The 24504-nt window shown below is 43.5% G+C and overlaps 1 protein-coding gene across 1 annotated transcript in view; it reads right to left on the bottom strand.

Annotated features, from left to right (window-relative positions):
- The window catches only part of GRIA3 (glutamate ionotropic receptor AMPA type subunit 3), a 139718-nt gene that overhangs the window by 30633 nt on the left and 84581 nt on the right, over nt 1-24504 (bottom strand). The window contains exons 5-10 of the mRNA XM_044427159.1: nt 13548-13601; nt 10705-10866; nt 6197-6364; nt 4753-4857; nt 3580-3687; nt 2910-3116 (exon numbers count right to left, since the gene is read on the bottom strand). Of these exons, the coding sequence (XP_044283094.1) occupies nt 2910-3116; nt 3580-3687; nt 4753-4857; nt 6197-6364; nt 10705-10866; nt 13548-13601 (804 nt within the window). The remainder of the gene's footprint in view (nt 1-2909; nt 3117-3579; nt 3688-4752; nt 4858-6196; nt 6365-10704; nt 10867-13547; nt 13602-24504) is intronic.

Genomic DNA, 24504 nt, shown 5'->3' with positions numbered 1-24504 from the left:
CACAGAGACTATTAGCAATTAGTTTGCAATAAGACTGGATATTACCTGCCCAAGAATTTAGGGCTAAATTACATTAATTCTTTAATTGCATTAAGCACGTGCACTGCACACCATCCCAATTTTTTTATTTTCAAGCACGTGCAGGGCTCCTATTTCTAGACTGGGGCCAGCGCCTATGGGAAGGGGGGGTTTCAATCTTCCACTCAGCCACTTCCCCCTAAAATTGCCTCTAGGCAGGGGCTAAAGTGGAGGCGGGGAAGTATTCAGGTAGCACCAATGGCGGTTTCCCTCTTTTCAGCTTGCGTGTGTGATTTAGCGGGGAAGCAGCTGGGTGGGGAAGAGACAATGTGCTGCTATGGTTAAGAGTGTGGGACTGGGACTCGGGGGATCTGGGTCCTTGCCCCCACTCAGCCCCAGAGCTGACTGGGTGACTTTGGGCCAGCCTAAAATCCTAAGCCCAACCTATGTCACAGGGTTCCTGTTGTGAGGATGAGATTGAGAGGGAGATATATGTATGCCGCCCTGAGTTCCTTGAAAGGAAAAGAGGGGGCATATAAACAAACAAACAAACAAACTTTCTCTCTCGTGCTGCTGGCCTCAATCCAGACTGGGGACTTTTGTGCTTACTCCAAGAGAACAAAGAGCATGAGGATCCTCTGCGTGCTGCATGTTTATCCAGCATTCAGTTTAGCCCACTGGCTACAATCCTATGCTCATGTATTCAGGGTCATGCCCAACTGAACAAAGTCAGATATACTTCTGAATAAACATAGAAACAGAGCGAGTCAGAAGGGGTCTCCCAGGCCATCTAGTCTGACCCCTGGTTCTAGCTGCTCTGCACATGCCAAGGCCTGAACCCTTGATCCTACAAATGCTGCCCAGGTGCAATTTCCTGTGAACACAATGGCGTGTATGTTGCTGTGTTGCACATCTGCAATGCACACTGGGGCTGAGCAAATGGACAGATGATCAGGCTGTGGATCCAGTGGATTTATTCATGCTCCAGGCCTCTTCCTGGCACCTGGGATGATCAAAGGATGGCTAATGGGGAAGAGGCTTCCTGATTGCCACAGACATGCGGGTGGCTATGATCTGAGTGGAAAGGAAGAGCCATTTACACTGAGTGAGAACATTTTCATCTGGGTGACTCCAGGTGCTTTGCAAATCCTCGCTGGGTGAGAGCAAGCTTGCACTGCTCCTCTGCATTTAGCAGTGGGTAAATGTCAAGCTCTTTGAGGTCAAATATCATGCAGCAAGTCAACCAAGAGCTAGAAGAGAACAAGGAGGCCTTGGCTTCTACTCCATGGCTCTAATTGCTCAAGCTTTTATGCTCTGGGGGCTTTTCCCCTTTTTTAACCTAAGCCCACCTCCCCATAATGTGAAAGCACAACTTCTTGTTTTTCCATTAGCTTAACAGGACAAGCACCTGTTCTTCTACCTGGGAGCCTTTTAAAGATGCTAAGGGTAGATCTGCATTGTAGATTTTTCTTGGGTTAACTGTCATACCTTCTTATCAAGGATACTGACATTTGATTATCATGGGGCTGTGGAGCTGGGAGTGAGAAAGAGGGCTGCTTTGAGTGCACATTCTCAAGGGCTGCTGGAGTTGGAGGAGGAAGAAGAGGTCCAGGAGGGGGCCATGGAACATGGACCATCCCCAGACATTGAGATGAGAGAAGAAGAGATGCTTATCTCAAGGCCAGACTCCCCAGGTGGGCAGGCAGCCTCTGGGAATAACCAAGATGTACAGCAGAAAAGGACTTGGAACAGGGGACTTTCTCAGAGACAGACGTAGTGGGCATGGCTCTTGACCCCATGATGCACTGTCAGAGGAGGGCAGCCCAAATAGGGGATTGGCATGCAGAGAAAAGGTGTGCTCACTTTCAGAAGGCCCCTCCTGAAGGGATGAGGCCCAGGTATGCTCATAAGGAGAATTCCTGCAGGTGAATACTAGATTGGGTTCAAGAAACCACTCTGTGCATGGTGGGTGTTTGTGTGTTTGGAAAACGCTGAGGTCACTAAAGAGCATTTTGCAAGAAAAGTCTGTGGCTTTGGATGTGTGAAAGGAGGACCTCTAGCTCATGACATATGGACTGCTCTCTCTAGCAGAGAATTCTCACTGTACTTCCCAGAACAACTTGGGGGCAGCCATGACAGTTTAATGGAGACAGAACAAATACAGATTTGCCATGATAACCAAACGGTTTCACATTTGTCAGCCAAGCCTGCCTCCACATCTCCTTGTTGAGGTGGATGGCTGTCATAAAAACAATTCTGGTGCATGCTTGATCTTGGAATCAGGCAGCTGAATGCTGAGAATGACTGACAGGTGACAGACCAGAGAAGGAGGATGAATCTTCATTGCCAGGTTGTGGATATTCACCCTAATAAATCTCATAGGATTTTGTTGTGTGCCTGCATGCACACCTATGGAACTCTGCCAATGCAAACAGGTTAGAGCAAATGTTGCTTTACTTCATGGCAGTCTATCCACTTCAATTCAGTTTTGATCAGGATTACCCGTTCACATCTTCTGGTCTGAACACAGGCTCAAAGAACTCTGTGACTGAGCTTGCATTTCTGATCCTGCAATAAGATACGCTGAGCCCCCAATGTGTGTTCAAACATCCATTTAAAAACGTGCATGAATGACTTCATAGTGTGGTTTTCAAAGATGTGCTCAACTGCTGCACACATTTAGAAAAACATGCATGAAAACACACAAGAATTTTCAAGTGAAAACAGAACAGAACAAAAACAACCACAGACTTCAATCTGATATGCACACAACACTGAAAAAGCTTCAAGGTAGAATCTGGAGAGCTCTGACTAATTCACGTTTTGCTTGTATGCACATTCTTACATGGTGAACAAAACCACAAGCACACGAAAGCTTCAGGGCAACTTACCCCATAGACCAGCTCACCCACCATGCCATTCCACATTTTAGTGTCAGGATCCCTTGCTCCATATTTCCCATCAGGAACAATGGACAGGACATATTTTATCCCAACATGTTTTGCGATTTCATAAGCTAGATCAACGCAGTAGCCTTCATATTTCTCGTTCCCTTCCTTTTGGTCAGGCGACTGTTTGCGCATCACGTAGGGCGCCTCCTGTGAAATGACGGGGGTGGAAAAAACAGCCACAAAAACCATCAATGGCACCTTCCTTTAAATCAATCAATAAATAAGTAAGTAAAAAGTCCTGGAAGTCTTCAGGTGGGTCTGCAGATGTCCACCTTTACTGAACTGCTTCAGTGGCGCTGGCAGAAGAAGAAGGATCAGAAAGCTGAAGGTGGTGGGAGAGTAATGGAACATGCTATGGGGAGCTGTGACATTTCATCAGGAAGACCCCCACCCTGCCACCCAAACAGCACCCATTTTCCTATGAAGAGGAGCAAATATACTGTTGACCCACGACTCAGTTAATGACTATTTGGGTATCTTCCACACAAGAAAAGCCTCAAGCGTGTAGATCCCTTTTTGATTTAGTTTGGAAATAAGAAGAGGAACTTGCTGGGAGAGTGATCCCATGAGACCAATCAGCTAATTACAAACTGGCTTTCACAGAACTTACGAGGATGGTGGTGACCACAATGGTCCTGTTTTCCACAGAGGAAGTGTCATTGGAGATGGTGGGGTCTACTGCAGGCACAAATCTTTCGTATTCATTCCAGTAGCCAGCCTATAATGGAACAGAGAACTTCCCAAATTAATGCATTGTGTACCATGTGAACACTTCAGTAAACATTCATCCTAGCTACTGGGTGACTTTGGGGATAATAATAAATCAACTGATTAAACCCATCCAAAATGACAAAAGTTCTTTATTTTTATTTATTTTTTAATTATGCTTCTTGCACAATCAACCCAATTAACTCTATGGCCCCCTGGTCAAAATCCTACCCCCTGTACAAAGGACATGCAGAATGCAGATGCATCTCTTACAGTAGAATGCAGGGCAATTTAAAGGCAAGGGCTTATTTCTCATGCTTGCTTAGAAATAGTGATACAGTCGGCAGCTGGAATAGAGACTCCGTGTGGGAAAACCAAGAGTGTATCCTTGTTTGAAAGACCTGTGAGCTCACTTCTTGCATGGCATGAAAAGTAATAATCTGGGCTAAGCATGAGCTCAGAGAGACCTTTCTTAATTCTGTGCCCAAACGTATTATCTCCCACCCCAGAACCATGATCTTGTATCTATCTGCGTATAATGAATTTGGGTGCTCCAATAAAAAACCAAAGCAAACAACACGAAGGAGATTGCATTAGTTTGCATCTTGTCCTGCTGGTTGCTGCAACCGCTTGGCCTCATTGATGCGTTTGCTGTCAGATACTGGATCTTTTCTTGCAGTGCCAGCTCAAGGTTTTCAAAGATTCCTGGCCAAGAAACCCACAATGGGCTGTCATCTTCAGGGATTCAAACTTCTCGCTACCATGATCACCAGCTGCTTTTGTTCCACCTCTGCTTCTTCATCACTGCTACCATTCGCTTGCTTGGCAAGAAGAGAGTCAGTGGGCGAGCAGGTTGCAACATCTCCTTCTCCTGCTCACCACCACCATCGTCCGAGCCGAAACAAGCCGCAAGAGAGCAAGCGGTTCGCAACAGTGAAGAGGAGGAGCTCTTGCTGTGCTGAGGAACCTCAGTGGGTGCCCAGCCTTAAACTACCCTTGATGCCGACCCTGTTTGCTGAACATTACCTTCGAAGCGAAGGGAAACGACATGCAGTTCCCTCTGGTCATTGCTTACCTTGCGCGGCCCACCGGTTCTCATTTCGTACACATCAATGGTATAATTAGTTCTACGTCCATAGGTGTCAAACTGGATATTTCCCGTCATTCCTTGCACTTGAACCTTAACAGTGATAAATCATAACACACTGATGTGGGACATACACAATCCGTGCTAGACGTTCATGCGCCACCCCCAGACTTCTCACTCCTAGACCTCCGAATGGGCTGCCTGCCACCCTTCCCTTGGAACCCCTAGGCCTTTCCCACCAGACACATTCTCTTCCACCTTTCCAGTCCTTCCAGTTATCCACAGATTTCTCTACAAGTCTGCCTGATCGTCCCATGGTTTACACCGTTTCTCCCCAGTCCCAACTGGGTTGTCCAAACTTACCAAACAGGTAATGGCAGAAGCCCTTGTGTGTGAGGGAAGTGGGGGCAGAGAAAATTTTTAGCAGGTGGTTAATCTTGCTGCAGAGAAAAAGGTGAGGACTTCAGCTACCCACAATTTGCATTCCTTCTGGGCCCGTATGGGCCCCTGATCCACCTTGGGGAAAGCAAATGGTGGGCAGAGTAAGACCAGACATGCCGTGTTGCAACTATGCAAGCTGATTCAAAAAGACTGGGAGGAGAATACCTTGGAGGGCAGCCCAGGGAGGTCCCCAGGCAATGCCCCCTGGCAGCTGCTGCTCAGGGTTCCAGGCAGGAGGCTGAAGCTTGTCCCATCAGACCATGCAAAGCATCACACTCACAGACCGACAGCATGATTTCCATGAACACATTGCAGCAAAGGGCAGGGTAGAGCCTGTGCTCCAAGAAAATTATGCCCAGCACAGGTCGAATTTAGGATAGGCTGGGCAACAATGGGCAGTTTGAGGGCCAGGTTACCTCCTCTGTGGGCCACATCACCACTACAACAAAAAGTAGTCCATTCTAAGCCAACATGGCTATTGGGGGGGGGGGGGGGGGGGGAGCTAGAACAGGCAATTTTAGCTGGAAAAAAAAGCTTTCTATGCCACCACCACGGTTTTCTGAAGCTTTCCTAATTTGTTTCATTCATAAGCCACCCAGAGAACCTTTGGGTTATAGGGTGGTGTAGAAGTGGAAAAAATAAATAAATTTCCTGCACATTTTTAAAATACATGTGGTCAACAGGGGCTCATGCCGTGCATTGCCCACTCCAGAGTTACGACCTGGTAAGACAGCCTTTGCTAACCCAGCTAACCTTCAGACGTATTGGAGCACAATTTCTATCAGCCCCAGCCAGCCAGCATTGCTGACAGCTATTCATGGGAGAAGCATGATTTATGGGGGTGTAGCCCAACAGGTCTGGAATAAAATAAGATATTATGTACACTCAAGGCACCCCTTGCTGCATTATATGGCACAGATGGACAGAAAAAATTCCCAAAGATACTCTCGGACATGAACGGTTGGGTCTTCTTTCCCTCTGTTGTCCTTACCATTTTCAGTGCCCTCTCTATATCGATTCCTTGGCTCCAAGGCACGGCCGGGTTTGCTAAACAGTCTCCAGCACTACCTCTCCGGGACACATCGACACGCTGCCTTCGGAGATACCGGAATGCTTCTGCGATTACCAATATGGCATCATGGGTCAGTGCAGAGGTATACTAGAGGAAACGCAATGCAAAGGGGACACTTTGTCAAACCGCATTCTGGGAACCACTTTGGGGCTAAGAGCCTGGAACCAACCCACCCCAAATGTAAGTTTTTCCAGGAGGGGAAGAGAGTTCACATTTTCCTTCCTTTACATGCAAATGTACAGACCACCTTTCCAGAACAAGCAATGTTCAAGGTGACTTCTTGGAGACATCCTATGTGAGAAATGGAAAAGCTCACCATCAAGCCACATCTTAACAACAAGGACAATAACCAAGTGCCACATGTGTACACAGAACTGTAGCGCCACCAGAGTCAGAATGTTTTACATTGCTCTCAATGAGGTGTGAAGCTTTTGCAGTTGTTTTAATTCAGGAATTTTGGAATACTTGATCCACACCCTGTAAGCTCACACGGCGTTTTCCTCTCTGTCATCCTTTCGAAGACCATCCTTTTTTCCTGTTCTTTGAGAATGGGATGCAGGGCCTCTTTCAGCTAACGGTCCAAATTCCATTTCAAAGAACCCCTTGGAGTCCATATCCGCTGGTGGGCATAGCCTTGGTGGGATCTTCACTGTGATCCTATGAGCTTGTTCCCCATGCAAAGTTACACATGTGAATGCAAGGCCTGACGATGGTGCATGGAAGAGGAGCGCTGAATCATTTTCAGATCGAGGGCCTGATTCTATTTCAGAGAAGTTCCCAAGGTTCATGTTCCAGTGGTGGGTGAAGTTGAAAGTAGAAGGGCTAGAGTCAAAAATACCAGCCCACCAGTAACTACCCTGTTTCCCAGAAAATGAGGCTGAACTGGAAAATAAGTCCTAGCATGATTTTTCAGGATGCTCCTAATATAAGCCCCACCCCCAAAATAAGCCCCAGTTAAGATCATCAGTCAGACAGACACATTTAGTACATCCATTGCAATGAATCAATTGCAACATATAACATGCCTTTCATTTTTATTCCATTTTCCTTTTTCTTTCTTAAAGAATGAGCTAGCTAACATAGAGCGTCTGATATTAAAAACAGAGCAACCATGAATTACATCTTCCCAGATCTTATTTCCTGTTTCCTGAGATATGTACATCACCAGCTATAAATCTGTTTGCTTATTTTTTTCATAGGAAAGCACAACGAAACTGTTTCACTGCTTTCTTGTATGATTCAAAATTACAGCCTTATTGAGGTTATAAATCTGATAAACCTTCTTATTCATAAAAAGGGCCAGAGTTCTAAATGGCAAAGGCAGGTGGGTGAGAATGAATTCCATTTAGTTTGGAACTTGAGGCAGAACCCTCTTTACAGCCAGAGATTTTCTGAATAAATTTCTTTTTCATGGGCAGCAACCTGCCCCTCATATGTTGCCTATTTATTAAACAACCTCTCATGCCAGCCTCTCTCCTGTTGCAGCATTTTCTGTAGTGAGAGATCTGCCAGTCAGAAACTCCAGAGCAGTCACAGGTTCTCTCTGACTTGTTTTAGACAGAGGTAAGGGACTAGCAGAAGCAACTGCGAGGAACTTATGAGAACGGGCATACTCTCAAGACCCTGGCAGACAGGTCTTCCGGCTAAGTGGTTCTCTGCATGATGAAGCCAAGAGAGGACAGACCGTGGCTGCAGCGAATTCAAGAAGCGGGGGCCCAGCACACAGTGATGAGAAGGGGCATGGTGGCATGCGTTGGCGTGCGCTCTCTCCTGCCTCGGGTGGTGTGAGAGCTTGCACTGGGGTGGCACCTTGGCAGCCATCAGCAGACTGAACAAGCTGGTAACATTATTCACCTGGCTAGACTCTTTCCCTGCCACAGCGGGATGTCCTCTGCATCGATTCAAATGATAGCATTTCTTTCTAACGTTCCCTCCATGCTGCATCGCCCATCATGTGCAATTTCCATGCAGCTCTGGCCCTTTCCCACCCTTCTTTGCAACTCCCCCCTCTTTTACTGCAATGTGCAGCCCCCCTGCCCAAATCACATCACAGCCTCTGCAAGCAGCAATGGGGTGACAGCTCCTCTTCTTGTCTTGCTGACATCTGCTCATCTAAAGCGTGGCATGCAAGGTCGGAGCATCGGGAAGTTCCCTGCCACCTGCTCCATTCCACTGACTGCCATTTATGGGGTGGGGGACTCTCACAACGCAGCTTACCATGCATTTTAATTTAATCAACTTCGGAAACCGAGACAAGGCACAGAGAGGTTGGGTCCTTGCTCTCAGTGGTAGCTGCCCCAGCTTAATAAATTACAGTTTCCACCTAAGGACAACTGCCTTCCCGACTGTCAAACATTTCCAACAGAAAGTGACAACTGCGGGCAGGACAGGAGAATCTGATTCCCGAACATGAACCTGCAGCCCGCTCTGCCAGCACTTGGGATAGTTAGTAGCCCAACAGTATCTGGCAGGAGTCCCCCTTAACTAAGAGAATTGCCTTCTGCTTTTGGTCCACTGGCAAAAAGACCCCATGTGCTTCATCCAGGATGAAAAACACTTCCAATGTTAGCTGAGTTTTATATTTTTGAGAATGGGCAGTCTCCTATTTGAGAAAGCACCTTCTCCTGGACCAGCCTGCCCAGCCAGTGAGGTCATCCGAGGAGGGTCACCTGGAGGCTCTGCATAGCTCCTCTGTTGCTTTGGAGTCCCCTGAGACTGGAGTTTTCAGTCTGCTGATTCCTTCTCTGTAGAACTCCCTGCTTGTTGATATCACCACAGTGGCTTTGTTTTCAGCATGTTTTCTTTAAGCAAGCCTTCCCTGGGTGACCACCTGTGGCTTTATCGGCATAATTTGATTTTAAATTCTCTGCTTTTTTCCTGTAAAAATGTATAAACAGAATGCTCTGCTGGTGGTCATTTTGCTTGCTTATTTAGAGTACTGTATTACGCACACTCTGTCACCTGTGCCCATTGATTTTGATGCTTTTTTCTTTTTTGGACTGTTGATTGCTTACAACGGTATTAGATATAGAGCAGTACATTAATTCTGGGAAGGAAGGAAGGAAGGAAGGAAGGAAGGAAGGAAGGAAGGAAGGAAGGAAGGGCCCCTTCCCCTCTCTTTTTTGCTTCCAGCAGAATGAGGGGAAGCTGCAGGTCTGAGCAGCAACCCTCAGATAAGCTGAGGCTCATAACTGTGTGCCCACCACTTCTTCCATCTTGGGATGCTGAGCAGGAAGTCACAATTTAGAGTTTCTCCTGCTATTTCCTTCTCTCACCCTGCTTTTTGCAATGCTGCACTAACATGCTCCATCACCAATCTAGAGAATCCCCATTCAGGCACATTTTAAATGATTTTTTTGTTGGCCTAATAAAGGAACTACAACAGACAGAGGTATTTTATGTATTGCCAGCATGATTACTTTGGTTCCTCTTTCATGTTTATCATCCTACTTCTGCCTTTCAGAAGGGGAATTCTTGCTCTATTTTAAATGTGAAAAATTAGCATCAGAATATTCTGTCATGTGCCAGAGAATAAGATCCTATTTCTGTCAACTGTTGTTCTCACAAGGACAAGAAGAGGATTTTGTAATAGCTGGTCCAAACAGAGCCTACAAGTGTGAATTTGCTTTTCTCTTCTTTTTTACTCAGGTTACAATAACTATCAGAAGCCTTATTGCAGTCCCTTCCAAATCATGCCAAGAGACAAATCTAATTTTCTGTTTTATCCATATTTGACTAACAAATTCATAAGCATGCAAAGAAAAGCCAGCAAGGGAGGAAAGAGTTGAAAAAATATGGACAAATTAAAGTATCATGGTTTTAAGCCCTAGCCAATTTTACTTCCTGATCAAAAAAAATTGATCAGGGGATTTAAAAAATAATAAAGGGAATGGTCTTGCCTATTTAATATAATACACATATTATACAAATTAGAGGCACTTGTGTGCACATATTAGTACAATTCCCTGAACATATGTAACATAACATAGCATATAACATTAGGAATATTTTAAAAGCTAGAGGACCACTTCTTGATTACAAAAGCCATTTTTAATTTTTTAAAAATGCACCTAAAGTGTCATAAAGAACATCTTGCAGCTCTTATCAATGCCATTACTTAAGTAAGTAATTAAATTTGTATCCCACCTTTCTGCCAAAAAATGGTACTCAAAGCAGCTAATAATAAAATCTGGATTTAAAATGTAACTGAAATCAAAAGATGGCATAAAAATAAACAAATTAAAAAAGGAACCACAACCAATACAAGAAGCTGCACCAACCAACTACGTAAGTGACAGTCTAGCTCACATGCCATGAAAAGCACAGGCTATTCCAATGGGCGAGAACCCTAGTCAGCCTGGGAATGGAAAGTACTCGGGAAACACAGGCTCACTTCTTACCCATCTGGACACTGTTTCACAACTTACCTTTAATGGAGAATTTTTTGCTTCTGGGAATTCCCTTTCATCCAGTCTTACCCAGCGCTGCATAAATTGCTGGACCATGGGGTTTTCATTATTAATAATCTGAAATCCAGTTACATTGGCACCTCCTTGGACCACTCTTTCCACTGAAATGTCTGTAAATCCCTGGGAAGGCAATAGAGAGGGTGCCTTGGTGCTTCTTTCCATCAGAGAGACAAACATTACATCAATCCTACACAGGAAAATCTTCCACCACATTGATCTGCTTGGTATATGAACAGACCCTGAGTCCAAAGTAAGGATATTCCCCAGCAGCTGCCGTGCACGTGCAGAGGGTTATGGGAACTGGAGACAGTGGAGTAGAATGCATGAGGACTCCTAGCCATGGATGGCCTTTTCCTGCATGAATTTCTCCAGTCCCTTCTGAAGTCCCTCCAGACTGGTGGCTGTCCAGTCACTCTCCTGTGGGAGGGAATTTCATAGCTGAACTATGCCCGACGTGAAGTCCTTCCGCTGATCTGGCCCAGACCTCCCACTGATCAGCTTCACTGGATGAGCCAACTGGGTTCCTAGTATTATGGGAGAAGAAGAAAGATGCCTCCCTCTTCACTTTCTCCATATCATGCATTTTTCTATACATATTCTGTACATTTGAATGCACCCAATGCACCACTGTCAGGGAAAGAGAATGCAGTCTATTGTGCACAGAGACCTGATCAGTCCTTCTGCAGCAGGATGATGTTTTAAAATTAATCCTTATTGCCTGGGAACTTGCAAAGAAAGGACACATGGCAAAACTCATGGGACTTAAGAAGGAGCCGTCTACTCGTAAAAGGAATTCAGATTCTAAAAGTGTGCAATTATAGCAGGATCAAATGCAATGCAGTGTCTTTTAAAGCAAGTGGAGAGGAGATTTTAAAAAGTAACACTGTAATAAGAAACACTTGGAAAAACCTATCATAAAGTGTATTTTAAAAATAGATAGACCTAGGGCATTCTGTGAATTACTAAATATTAGACAAGGTTTTTTTCTCTGTTCCCTGCACAAAAAGCTGTAGATGTGCTTCTGGAATTGGTCAAATGCATTGTTAAGCAGTATGGAAACTTGACTGGATAGAATTATGGATTAACTTAGACTCTTCGTAACAACCATAAAATAACTAAGCATAATGTCCTACCTTCCAACATGAGTTTGTATGATTAAAAAGAGATTTGGATTATTAACTGTATAATTTGAGAGGAAATCCAAGTGATGCATTAGGTTTAAAGTGTTTGGGCATGAAAGTGCCTTCAGATAAAACCAAGGGGGTACTCTTCAGTGAATATAAAATATATATTTGGTCAGGATCCAGACAGCTACTTTAGGTAGCCCTAAGCACAGTGGAAGCTTTTGAAATACTTCTTCAGTCAGGGGTGTTGATCCTCTTTTAGCCTGAGGAACAAATTCCATTCCAGGAATGCTCTCGGAAAGTGGGCAGGCCAGACTAAGCAGGTAGCAGTGACTAGACAGAGGGCTAGGTCAAAAACACCCCAAACATCAACATAATTCTGCTTAAAACTCTTATTGCCACCAGCTAAGCCTTAGGAGAGATGCATTTTCACCTTTAGAAGGGGTAGAAAACCTGTTCAAAAGACAGGAAGCCAGAAAATGGAGAGCGGAAAGCAAGTGGGTAAGGACAAATTGGATTTGGTCCCTAGAACCAGGGTTTCGTAACCCTGGTTAAAACACTTGAAAATGTTATGTTACTAGAATATCTTATGTTTCCAACCTACTCTGACTACCTACTGGCTTGTTGCCCCCATTTCAAGGGCTTCTTTTTTTTAGAGTTCCAACTATCAGAAGGCACTTAAGGACCTTCTCTCTTACATCCCATCCAAGGATCAACTCTGGCAGTCAAGAGGTGTGAGAGCTGTGATCACCTGGCATTTTCAGCTTTTGCCCTTACACTGTGGAAAGGCCCCTCTGTGAAAACCTGCCAGGACCCATCTTTGGGTTTATTTTGTCAAAAGCTGGCTCCTCAGGATGCCTTTGGACTATTCCAACCTCTCCTATTTGGTGTCTTCTGGTGTTGTTTTAGTATCCAGCTCCTGCCATGCCCAGCCGGCATGCCCATTGACCAGAAATGCTGGGAGCTGGAGCCCCAAAAATGTGGAGGGTACCAGCTTATGTAAAGGTGGGCTATATTTAGCTTGCTGCATCACTGAAGACTGATCCCTGTTGTGCTGGTGGGTGCTCCTTTTCATATCTCTCTTGACTTTTATTGACTGGCAATCATATGGGAATATGATTGTTCAAAGGAGATAAAGAGAGGTGGGCTGAATTTCAACAGTGAGGGAAGGAAACTCATCAGAATTCCCTCCCAACAGCTGGTTTCCTAGAGTCCTCTGGAACTGCATTTTTCCATGACATTCTCCATGACATGTGATGAACATTCGGGGGGAAATGGCAGTTCCACAGCCACTAAACAGAATCAAGAAATAGGATATTTGGAGCCAACATTCAAATATACTACTGATTTTCTGATTGTTTTCTTATCCTTCTGTTATTCTGTTATTTGAATCTTGGAAGGAAATCAGGAAATGAATTGAAGGAAATCCTATAAAGGTACCTTACATGGGAAGTAGAAAGATAAATTGAATCTAGCCCACTCCCAATTCTCTGGGCATACAGAACTAGTTCAACAGTTCATTCATTTCTAGCATCTGTCCTTCAAGCATTTTTGCTTGGACTAATTGAGAATGACATGACCTAAATGTGTGTGTGTGTGTGTGTGTGTGTATCACTCGTACTGAATTTCTTTGATACATACATCCATACATCCAAGCAAACAAACGTAAGGTCTTACCAGGTTGGCCAGCATGTAGTGATAACTCCTGGAATTTTTACTAAGGATTGCAACCTTTATAAAGGAGAAAGGAAAAAAAATGATGCATCAATTTGCAAAAGAAAATGGTTTTCAACAAGAATTCCAAGGCAAAAACAATTCTTTAAGATAATGCTGATTTGGGACCAGATGTACATGGATTTTTTAGTTACCTCTGTCATTTATTTATTTATTGGATATTTATTTAAGTTTTCTTATACACTGTCCAATTATAAAATGTCAAGACAGTTTATATAAAATGCAACCATATCATAACCTGTTTTCATGCTCTAGAATAAATATTCCATGCTGTAATTTTGCATGTCTTTTAAATTTGTATCTGTTATCTATTTGCAAGATGTACTTACCATTCCATGTTCTAGAGTAGAGACTTCAGAGCAATGAACCATAAAAGAGAACCCAATAAAACAATGTACTGAAAGCAAGATCAGTAAAGCTATATCAGTAAAACCACGGCTGGTTGGAACAGGCTGAATCATTTAGTGAAATGAAAGTGTTTTCAGAAGACACCAAAAGCAGCACAATGTTGGTGCCTGCCTGCCCTCCAGAGGCAGGGGGTTCCACAGAAATGGAGCCACCACGGAGAAGAAGTATGGTGTCGGAACGATACAGACGTGATTAACGAACCTCCGTTATCACGCTGGTAAATGCCCGGTCGTGGGCCGTGGGGGCCTAATCTAAGCTCTGTAGGGGCTTAGAGAGATTGCTTGGCGAATCCCCCATAGGATGTGGAATGGCAATTCCACATTTAGTGGGAGAAAATCAAGCTTTCTTCAGCTGGGCAAGACCAGAGGGAGTGCTGCCCTCTTTAAGTTCTCGACATACAACTTTTTTTAGCTTTTGTCTTAGCTTTTGTGAACACACCAGATCTATTGGAATGTATTTTTCTTTTTTTTCTGCAATGATACCCGTGGAATAAGCTGGGTTATTTTGCTAATTAAAAAGCCCTTTGGATGGTGGGGGAATGAAACCTTCCCCCCCCACGGATTTGAAAAGCGGCGAATTGCATAATGGAGAGAAAGACAGAACTGTTTGTAAGTTAGGAAAAGATTTATCTTCTTTAATCTCTCCAAGGGCAAATAATTGTGCTGTGGAATTGAGTAATAGAGGATCTTTCTCTGATTGGTCTGTGTTGGACTGCTGCCAAGAAGTAGCGGCCATTTTTCTCTTTGTTCCGGGACCCTTGGACACCTGCCAAGCCTTGATAATTTACTGCTATCAGGGAGGGAATACAGAAATCATTCCTGGAAATACGATCTTCTCTAATAGCTGTGCAATTATCCCAGCAGGCAATAATAATGCGTCAGAAAACTGTTTTAGAGCGACTTGATTGTTTTTTAACTGAACAAAAAAGTGGCTTTGATAAATTAGATATTGCTTTTAGTTTCGCTTTCAACAAGCAACCTGCATCTGAACAGAATATGCAAAATATCCAACAAGCAGAAGGAAAATCTGAAAATGGAAAGAAAATAAGTCCAACTGAGCTCTGTATCAGGCTGGAGAAAGAGAAGACAGCTTGGCCACAATTTAAGATTGCAGACATTATGAAGCAAGCTTCCATGGGATCTGCGTGTTATCTTAGAGAAGGGCAATTTAGCTGGTCATTTGAAAGAGGTTATGTTTATGTGGCTGCAATTGGAGACTCCATTACAGACAGAAGGAAAATCAGAAACTGGAAAGAAAATAGGTGCAACTGATTTAAGTGGTATGCTGGAGAGGGAGAAGATAGCTTGGCCACAATTCAAGACGTATGATTTATTCCAGACATTACGAAGCAAGCTTCCATGGGATCTGCGTGTCATCTTAGAGAAGGACAATTCAGCTGATCATCTGAAAGAAGCTATGTTTATGTGGCTGCAACTGAAGACTCCATTACAGACACTATGGTGGATTAATGGAAAAAAAACAGAAAGGTCTGGTAGAGGGGTAAAGAAAAAGAAAAAAATAAACATGGCAGGGGTGTAAAGGGAAGATAAGGGAAATTTCTTTCTATTCAAAAACAAATTAAAAAAATAAAAGGGTGATTCATATAGCTTGATATGCTCACATGTGAGGTAGAAAGGTTAAGCTATCATTGCTGGTGAAATAGCAGCAATTTAGCTTAGTGAAATCTTGTTTAAAAGGTATTATTGTTAAATGGATATCTTTGACTGTATTTTTAATAAGCTATTGATGTTGATGATATATGTTAAAGACTGTAAACAGCTGGACTTTTATATGGAACTAACCATATTTGATTAAATGGTGTTTAAATGAGATGAAACACTAGTAATTTAGCTTAAAGAAAATGTTCTAAAAGATATTATAAGTATTACTTATCATTAAGTAGAGTAGGTAAGAAAATTGTAGAGATGTTAAATGGATATTTTTTATGTTTATATGATTGTGGTGATGAGGAAGTTATTTGCTATTAGAAAATTGAAAAGATTTTGAATTGTCCAGAAACATTTAGATCAAACTTTCCACTGAAGGAGAAAGAAAATGTTGCAATTTCATTTAACTTGGAGATGTTTTCCTTTGACACTAAGAGAATCAGGACTTTGTAGGAAATGATGAATTTGGTTTCATGGATGAAGAAGAGGAAGATAGTGACTTCTATCCAATTCGGACTATTATTATTATTCTATTGGCTGGAGAAACAGAATTTGGTTTTGATCTAATGATGCTTTCAAGAAATTATAAAGAAATTAAAGAAATTATAGTAGGATCATAAAATGTTAAAAGATATGTTGTAGGGGGCTGATCCAGTAAATCTGGTGTGTGCGATGATTGTTGTTTGTAGTTTTAAAATCTTAATAAAATTTTCAAAAAAAAAAGAAAAAGAAAAGAAAAGAAATGGAGCCACCACACAGAAGGATATTCTCCAGGTGGACTCTAATAGGGCTAAAGGTTCATCCATATGAACCACCAGAAACATGCCATTGGATAACCTTGCAGATGGACAGTTTAGTCAAGCAGAAAGTGCTTTCTCAGGTATCCTTGCGTGTAGTTTGTTGCAGGTGGAATCTTGTTTGTAGTATGTGAATATGCATGTTATACTTGGTACAGGTAGAGGTAATGCTCAATAATTACATGCATGTGTACCATAAAGGTGACATCAGTAAAATGATAAGCCAGAGCTCAGTCCTAGTGGGAGCTCCTTGCATGCAGAAGGCATCCACTCAAGTCTCTGGCATCTCCAGGCAAGAAAGTACTTGTGTGCCTGAAGCCAGTATTTGTTGTTTAGTCACATCCGAGTTGCATCTGACCCTTCACAACCCCATGGACAACATTCCTCCAGGCTCTCCTGTCCTCCACCATCCCTTGGAGTCCACCTAAGCTCACACCCACTGCCCCAGTGACTCCATCTAGCCACCTCAACCTCTGTCATCCCTTTTTCTTTTTGCCTTCAATTGTTCCCAGCATCAGCGTCTTCTCCAGTGAGTCCTTCCTTCTCATGAGGTGGCCAGAGTATTTGAGATTCATCTTCAGTACCTGGCCTTCTAAAGAACAGTCAGGGTTGATTTCCTTTAGGATCTGATTTCTTTGTATAGGGTATCTTTATCTACTAAGGGAGCTGGAATAGCATTACTGAGATGCTGTACACTCCCAGCCCCTTGACCACTGTCTGGAGAAATTAGCATCTCTGAGACAGAAACATAGGAAGTTGCTGTTTTCTGGTCCAGACCACTGAGCTGCCTTGTTCAGTACTATCAGAAGTGATTCACTCCAGTGAATCTCCAGGGTTTCAGGCAGAGATGAGTGAGGAACCTGTTTGGGTGGCAGTGAAAATATAATGGGTTTCCTTGATGCGGTCCTTCAGAAGTCCATCATGTTTCCTGCATACTGGTGCTGACACAGTCTGATGTGAGTTGAGCCAGCACCTGGCTTTCCACTTTTAAAGCAGACTCTGATTCATACAGAAGTCCATCTGGCTCCAATGAAATGGATTTCTCACTACCACACATCCCTTGTGCAGGCATGATTTTTCCAAGTCCTGCCTAAGGACTTAGCCAGGAATCTCCTGCATGAAAAGCTGGGCTCACTGAGCCATAGCTCCTCTCCTCCTCACAGCAGCTTGACTGGTCAGTTAGAAATGGTTGGTTTTACATTCAGCTAGCTACAAAATCAGTCATCAGAATAAAGAAATGCTCATTTAGACGGGAAGGGATGGGGTAGAAACGTCTCTGAGGATGGCGGTAGGAGAGCCTAGACCCTTTTTATTTCTTTCCACAGCTTCTCCATAGCATACTGATTATATTCAGTGTGTCATTCTCTTGCCAGGATTGAGTGGGAACAATCTTTTGCAGCTGCTCTTTGAATGTTTGCTGCCCACACAAAGATCAGTGGAGTCTGCACCCACACACAACTTGAGTTCAGTCATTTCCGTGGAACAACGGCAAGAAGTCCTTTCATTACCCTCTTGCTGACCAACCTGTTTTCAAACAAAGACATGCTTCTGGAGGTTGACAGCACATCTGAGGGTTGTTAAGGAAATGAAGTGCTCAACAGAACATCAGGAAGGTTATATATATATATATATATATATATATATCCCAGGTTTCAAATGCAGAAAAACATAATTCTAGGCACAGAAAGATGGTGGGTGTGAAATCAAACCAATGACAAGTTTCAGAAAGTATAAAGAAATCTCCAGGGTGAAAAAGCTTCCATTTATGTAAAGCATTGCTGAAAAAGATACTCTCCATAATGAGGCAATATATTTTTTTCAAAGCAAACAAACAAAAGCAAGTTTAGTAAGTGAAGAGAAGTGAAATTCTAAAGGTAGGTGAAAGACACAGGGCCATTGCAAAAGGTTGGACAAGAGACTGCTGCAGCCGTTCTTCTCTTCACCTTTGCTTGTTCACCTACTTGTTCACCTGCCCCTCACTTTGGCCCAGACCACCGTGGTGGTGAGGAGGAGGAGCAGGAAATTGCATGGCCTTTTGGCTCACAGTCTCTCTGCCTGTCAAGCAAGCAAGGGGAGGAAGAACAACAGGAGTAGTGACACCGGTGGTGGCAAAGCAGCTTCATTTTACCTGCATTTGAGTTCTGTCCCCAAGCCACAGGCTAGGCCTTATATTTTTCCTTCTCCTTCTCATGGGCCACTCCCCCTCCACCCCGTGGATTGCTCTTGGGTGGGAAATACACAAAGACCTTCAGTGAGGAGGCAGCACTCTTAACAATGGTATGGTCTTCCCTTTGAAGATGAGAATGCTAAGGGATTTTTGTTCTTTTACAAAGGAAAGAAAAACAGTTTTATTACCACATTCATGCTGCTTGTCAGTATTTAATGGCACAGGAGTTAGTGGCACAGAAATTGGCAAAGGACACACCATCCTGAAAAACAGAGGGCAGAAGAGGATGCATGTTTGCACAACGTTTGCACATGCTTCCCTGTGCATGCAGAGGCAGATGTAGAAATGATGGGCTGTAATTTAAATTCAGCACCATGGGGGAAACTGTGACCTGATAGCCCACTCAATCCGTCACCCCAATCCTAACTGTTGATGGGCAGCTTCAAGGCCCCCATGCTCCTTCCCTGAGTAGGGGACTGGTGACTTCAGTGCCCATGGGAGTCCTCATTCAAGGTAGCTTTCCTTTTTGGCTTTATAGGTGGAACCGGCTGGAGCCAGGGATCAGACTAGATGGCCCAGGAGGCCCTTCTGACTCGCTCTGTTCTATGTTTCTATAGGTGGTGCTGCAGGATAAAGAACTTAGTTTGGGGATGGTGTTCAGCACCACGGACAGTTCCCATACAGCTGAAAAGCAAACCAATGGCCTGGGGCTGGACGACCCTTCCAACAAAAGGGAATCCCTTGCAAAGGATGCATCAATGAATGGTCACCTAGGAACTTCGGGGTTACTCCTCGGTGTCTGCCAGGCTGCACCCACCGGTTGTCTCTTACTCTGTCTGACATCTGCTCTGCCTTCTCTCTAGCGAATCCCACCTTGTCTTCCAGATCCACAGCATGGAGTTTCTGACTTTCTGTACCACTTCCATGAAATCTAATAGATTTCCAGCAGAGACTCCGAATACTGAATGTAGTTGTAAGACCATTGTGAGCCAACCATCAAATTCCTGCTTTAGAAAGCTGAGCATTTCCAGAAGTCATTCTCCAGTTTGCATGTGCATGTGTTTATTTTAATATACAGCGTAATCCAGACTCAGTGGAGGAAAAATGCCATAATTAGACCCTAATAGTACTTTTAAAATTCAGCACATGTTCCTAGCCTAAAGTGAAAAGGCATGTCAGCCCTGAAAAACATCACACCAATCTGAATGGAAAAAGGAGGCGAGCTTATCAGGACCCATCAGGCACAGAGGCATCAGCTCTATGGGAGTCAGTGAACTTGATAATGTCTTTCCATGAAGCATAAATATGGGGGGAGGACTTAGAATGCTTGTCAACTATTTATACATTTTTAATGCCAGTAAGCTGAAGGAAAAACTGACTAAGGAGTTTATAATGATAGTGCAAAGGTTTTGTTTACCCCTTCGCTTAGCAATCCTATTTATCCTGGTGATGCCAAACAGACAGACTAACAAAAATATCTCCTTTCTTTTGCCTTAACTCCTACAACACAAGTGCCAAGCCTCTTTCACCTCAAGGGCTGAATTGTTCTTCAAAGAAGCTTTGGGGGCTGTGATGGAGTGGTGGGCAGAGCAAAAGCCAAAAAGGGCACAACCCTAATACCAAAGATTCTAGCTGACAGCCTTCCTCCCCAGTAACTAAGCTGTAGGAGAGGAATTTCAGCCTTTTAAAATGGAGAAAGATCAGGAAAAATAATTCAAGTCACTGATTCACTGGTGCAAACCCCTATCCTTTCCTACAGACAACTCAAAAGCCTAGGGGATTTTACCTGCTCCCCAGTTTAAAATGTCCAATCCTCAATAGCAGCAGACAACACTAAGTCCTCATTGTGAGAGTCCCCCGCCCTTCCTGCCACCATCTTTGCCAGTGCATTGTGGGAAAACAAAGATAATGGCTGGAAGGATGTCAACCTATTGCTCTGCAGTACAAAGTTGTTCTTTTTTTAAAGTTGGAGAAAATGGGGAAGTGCCACCCGGACTACAGAGGGATCTGAGATGTCCCATTTCATCTTAAAAACTGTGAATAAATAGGAATTGGGGGCAGGGTGAGGAACAGATTAGAAAAGCGGGGGAACCCACTCTGTAGAGGGGGTTCTTGATTCACCTCAGGAACCAGGTCACCAAGAGTCGTACTGCATGACTGACACTCTAGCACAATTCTGCAGAAAGCAGCCCAGATCCTGGTCTTATTTATAAAAAGAACCCAGAGTAAAACATTCACTTTTTTTGGCCCTGCCTTCTCTGAAGATGACATTTCAATGTTCTTCAGACTGTTACATTATTCTGCCATATAAAATATTGAAGATGACAAGATGAGTGTTGCTAAATATTCTTATGGGCTTGGCAATAAGTGACAACTTGTGGATAGATGCCATTTAATTTGGGGAGACAGGGAGAGACTGACCTGCTCTAATGTATTTGTCTCATTTGCAAGAGCACTGAATGATGAGGTGATATTTTGATGGGCGGCCAATGGTTTGTCTGGATTACAAAAGTGCCCCCCTCAAAGAACGATGAGAAAGGGAGAAAAATGTTTCTCAATCCACTTTTTCTGCACAACTCTACACTGCTTTGTCTTCTCTGTTGCATTTTTTCTCAGCTAGGATTGCTTAGCTTAGAAAAACTGAAAGGGGAAACTTGCTAGAAGTGTGTCCAATCATGCTTGGCATGCTGAAGATGGATGCATGGGGCATTTTTCTGCGTTGCAATACTAGAGCCAAGGGTCATCTCATGACTCTGACTGGGTAGGGATCAAGATGGATAAAAAGAGTGAGATAAACTGCCACAGGAGGTAGAGATGGCCACCACTTTGCATGGCTTCCCGAGGGAACTGGGGAAACGCACGGAGAAGGAAGGTATCAATGACTCCTAATCCTGGTAGTTGTATGCTGCCTCCAGTTTAAGAGGCAGTTCGCTTAGGTACACCAGTTACCGGGGAACATGGGCAGGAAGATTCTGTTGCATTCCCATCCTGCTCATTGGCCACCATTTCAACAGCATGCTAGACAAGATGGGCCTTGGTCTGATCCAGGGTCATTCTTCGGACATCCATTTGTTCTTTTTCCTGACCAAGGCTGGGCCAGCTGCAATCTTGCATGGTGCCTTTTCTTTTCCAAGAATCCATATCATTTCACTTATTTAATTTTGGGGAAAACTCTTAACCTGGTGTGTACATAGTGGCAAGCCGGGAGTTCAGGGCCTATAGAAAAATTCTGGGTTATTGTTTACAATCACCCCTTTTTCAAATCCAGTGTGACAAACTAGCAAGCACACACTTGAGCCATTAATCAAGCCAGATGTTAAATACAGTGTGTGCATGAGGGGGCAAAAGGAGATAGCTTGGGGCAACAGCTGGATTGTTAAAATCTTCAGGAATGGAGGATCAAGCACTGTGTCGTTCCTTGTCCCTTCAGTTTGAGGGACAACCTTGCTGCAGTCCGAAGCAGCACCGCAACCTCACAGTACGTAATTGACTCATCTGTGACCTATTTTCACATTAGCTTTAAAGGCTGTGACTAACTGCAGACTCGGTTGCTTCAGACTGGGAGTGTTGGCTATTGGGTGGCATGAAATAATCTATAAAAATAACATCTGCCAAATTCATCCTCCTAACTGCCCACCCCCACCCGCAGCACACTTCTCCTATGTTCTACATCACCCTGGTAAGGAGTTCTGGAACATTCTAAAGCTTGCTCAGTGGTTTGTGGCATTTTGGATGGCCAAATCAAGGTATTGTCTTGCAGTGGGTTTTAATATTTATGTAAGTTAGCATCCCCAGTTCGGAATTCTGAGCATGAAATAAGCTGCCAATCCAGAAACACAACATGGAAGACAACAGTAGAGGCAAGTCTCAGAAATGATTCAGAAATGGGATTTAGTCAGAGGCATATTGTCAAAACAGTCCATTTATTTTTATTCTGAATCATTAGTCCTCAATTGTTTGTCAACATGCTGTTCCTACAGTATCCCTACTAGGGCAGTCCTGTTCATTTGGAAAGGTCAGGTTAATAGACAGCAACATCCAGGAAGAAAAGCACTAGGGACAAGCAACTCCAGGGAATGGCAGTGGACCATCAGGTGTCTAGCATAGCCAGCTCCTGGTGCTAGTCCTGCCAGAGGTTTAAACACTGCTACATGACAAAGAAACTTCATTTCTAAATTAAACTCAACATTATCCACTCAAAAGGTTTATAGAATTCCCTGCATCAAGAGCTGGATCAGTCACATTCTCCATTTATCCTCATAAGAGCCATTTTATTTAACTTGAAGGCCTTCAGGGTCCATAGGTCCAGCACTTTAGACATGTGAGCACTTTTTCCTCACATCAGCGCTTCCACTTAATCCTAAAATTGCCTTCTGGCCTAACCTTTCTTGAAGGCTGCATTTGAGAGTAGCCTCTGCTCAATAAAGAGGAAGAGGAGCCTCTGGAAGAAGCAAGTTCTTTCACTGTTCTGATCCTGAATGAGCTCCTCTTACAGCTCTCTTGGGGATTTCCAGTAGAAATAGAGACTGAGGCACTCTGGCTTGAAATAAGAAGTGTTTCCTCTTGCCAAAAGCAAGGCCACCTTTCTGAACCAGAATTATTGGCTCTTAAAAATGTGTAACACACCATTTTGAGAAAACGTCCAGTACAAGATTGCTTTCAGCTTCTAGAAAATAACGTGATGGTATATCTACAAAGAAAGGGGTTTCAGAATAGTTGACAATGTATGGCTAAAAAATAGAAAACATTCAGGGGTGGAGGAGTACTTGGGTAGACTCAAAGAGTCACCTTGACCTTAGCCATGCATAGTTCATGTTAAATCCATTCTTTCTGTATTTAGTGGACTGCCAAGCATCCTTTGTTTCATAGTCTGTTCACTTATGGAGTTGGATGTTTTGAGGGATGTATGAGAATTACATTGCACTTGGATAAGTGGGCATTTGAATGGAGGTGTATTAAAACAAATCCACAATGACTCAAATGCACACTTGCACATTCGTATTAAAAAGCCAGTCAGATTTGAAGAACTCATTTGAATTTGTTGTGGATATGTCCAACATCCCAGCTTGATCTGCAACTTATCTGGATCAGTGGAACATCCTCCAAAATTTCATGGATGAATGCAATCTTGGAAATGCTGTGAGAAGCTGGAGAGGGAGCCTGCAACATAAGGGAAGGGATGCAGACAGCAGTTGAGTATGTGCATCTCCATCAAGAAAAAAAGTGGAGAAAACAGCAGAGAAAGTTCATGTTTCTCCACAAAAACTTAAGTGACGGCCTGAAAGAAAAAAAGAACATGTACAGGAACTATAAGCAAGGCCAGGCCACGAAGGAGGAATATAAATAAATTACAAGGAATTGCAGGAATAGCATCAGGAAGGCTAAAGCAGGAAATGAACTGAGAATAGCAAGGGATGCTAGGCACAATAAGAAAGCCTTCTTCAGGTCCAGAACAAAAGACAGGAGAAGGAAAAGGGTGTCCAGCTACTTAAGGTGGATGGCAGAGTGATAATGGATGACAAGGAAAGGCAGAGGTGCTCAGTTCCTACTTGGGCTCCGTTTTCTCCCACAAGGAAATCTACAATCAAGAGGAAGTACAAGCTGGAAGTGAGAGATGGCAGTCTAAGATTGACAGACAAATGGTGAAGGAATATCTAGCTGGAATAAACACTTTCATATCTTCAGGGTCCAATGAACTCCATCTCAGAGAGCTAGTGGAGGAACTCTGATGACCACTGGCTATGATCTTTGATAAAACCTGGAAAACAGGGGATGTGCCCAATGACTGGAGAAAGGCTAACATTGTTCCTATCTTCAAAAAGGAGAAAGAAGATGAACCTGGGAACTACAGACCAGTGAGT

This window comes from Varanus komodoensis, unplaced genomic scaffold (genome assembly GCF_004798865.1).
Source record: "Varanus komodoensis strain SLA01 unplaced genomic scaffold, ASM479886v1 scaffold18_3, whole genome shotgun sequence".
Lineage (NCBI taxonomy): Eukaryota > Metazoa > Chordata > Lepidosauria > Squamata > Varanidae > Varanus > Varanus komodoensis.
The sequence above is the reverse complement of the archived record's forward strand: the minus strand, read 5'-3'. Positions and strand labels throughout refer to the sequence as shown.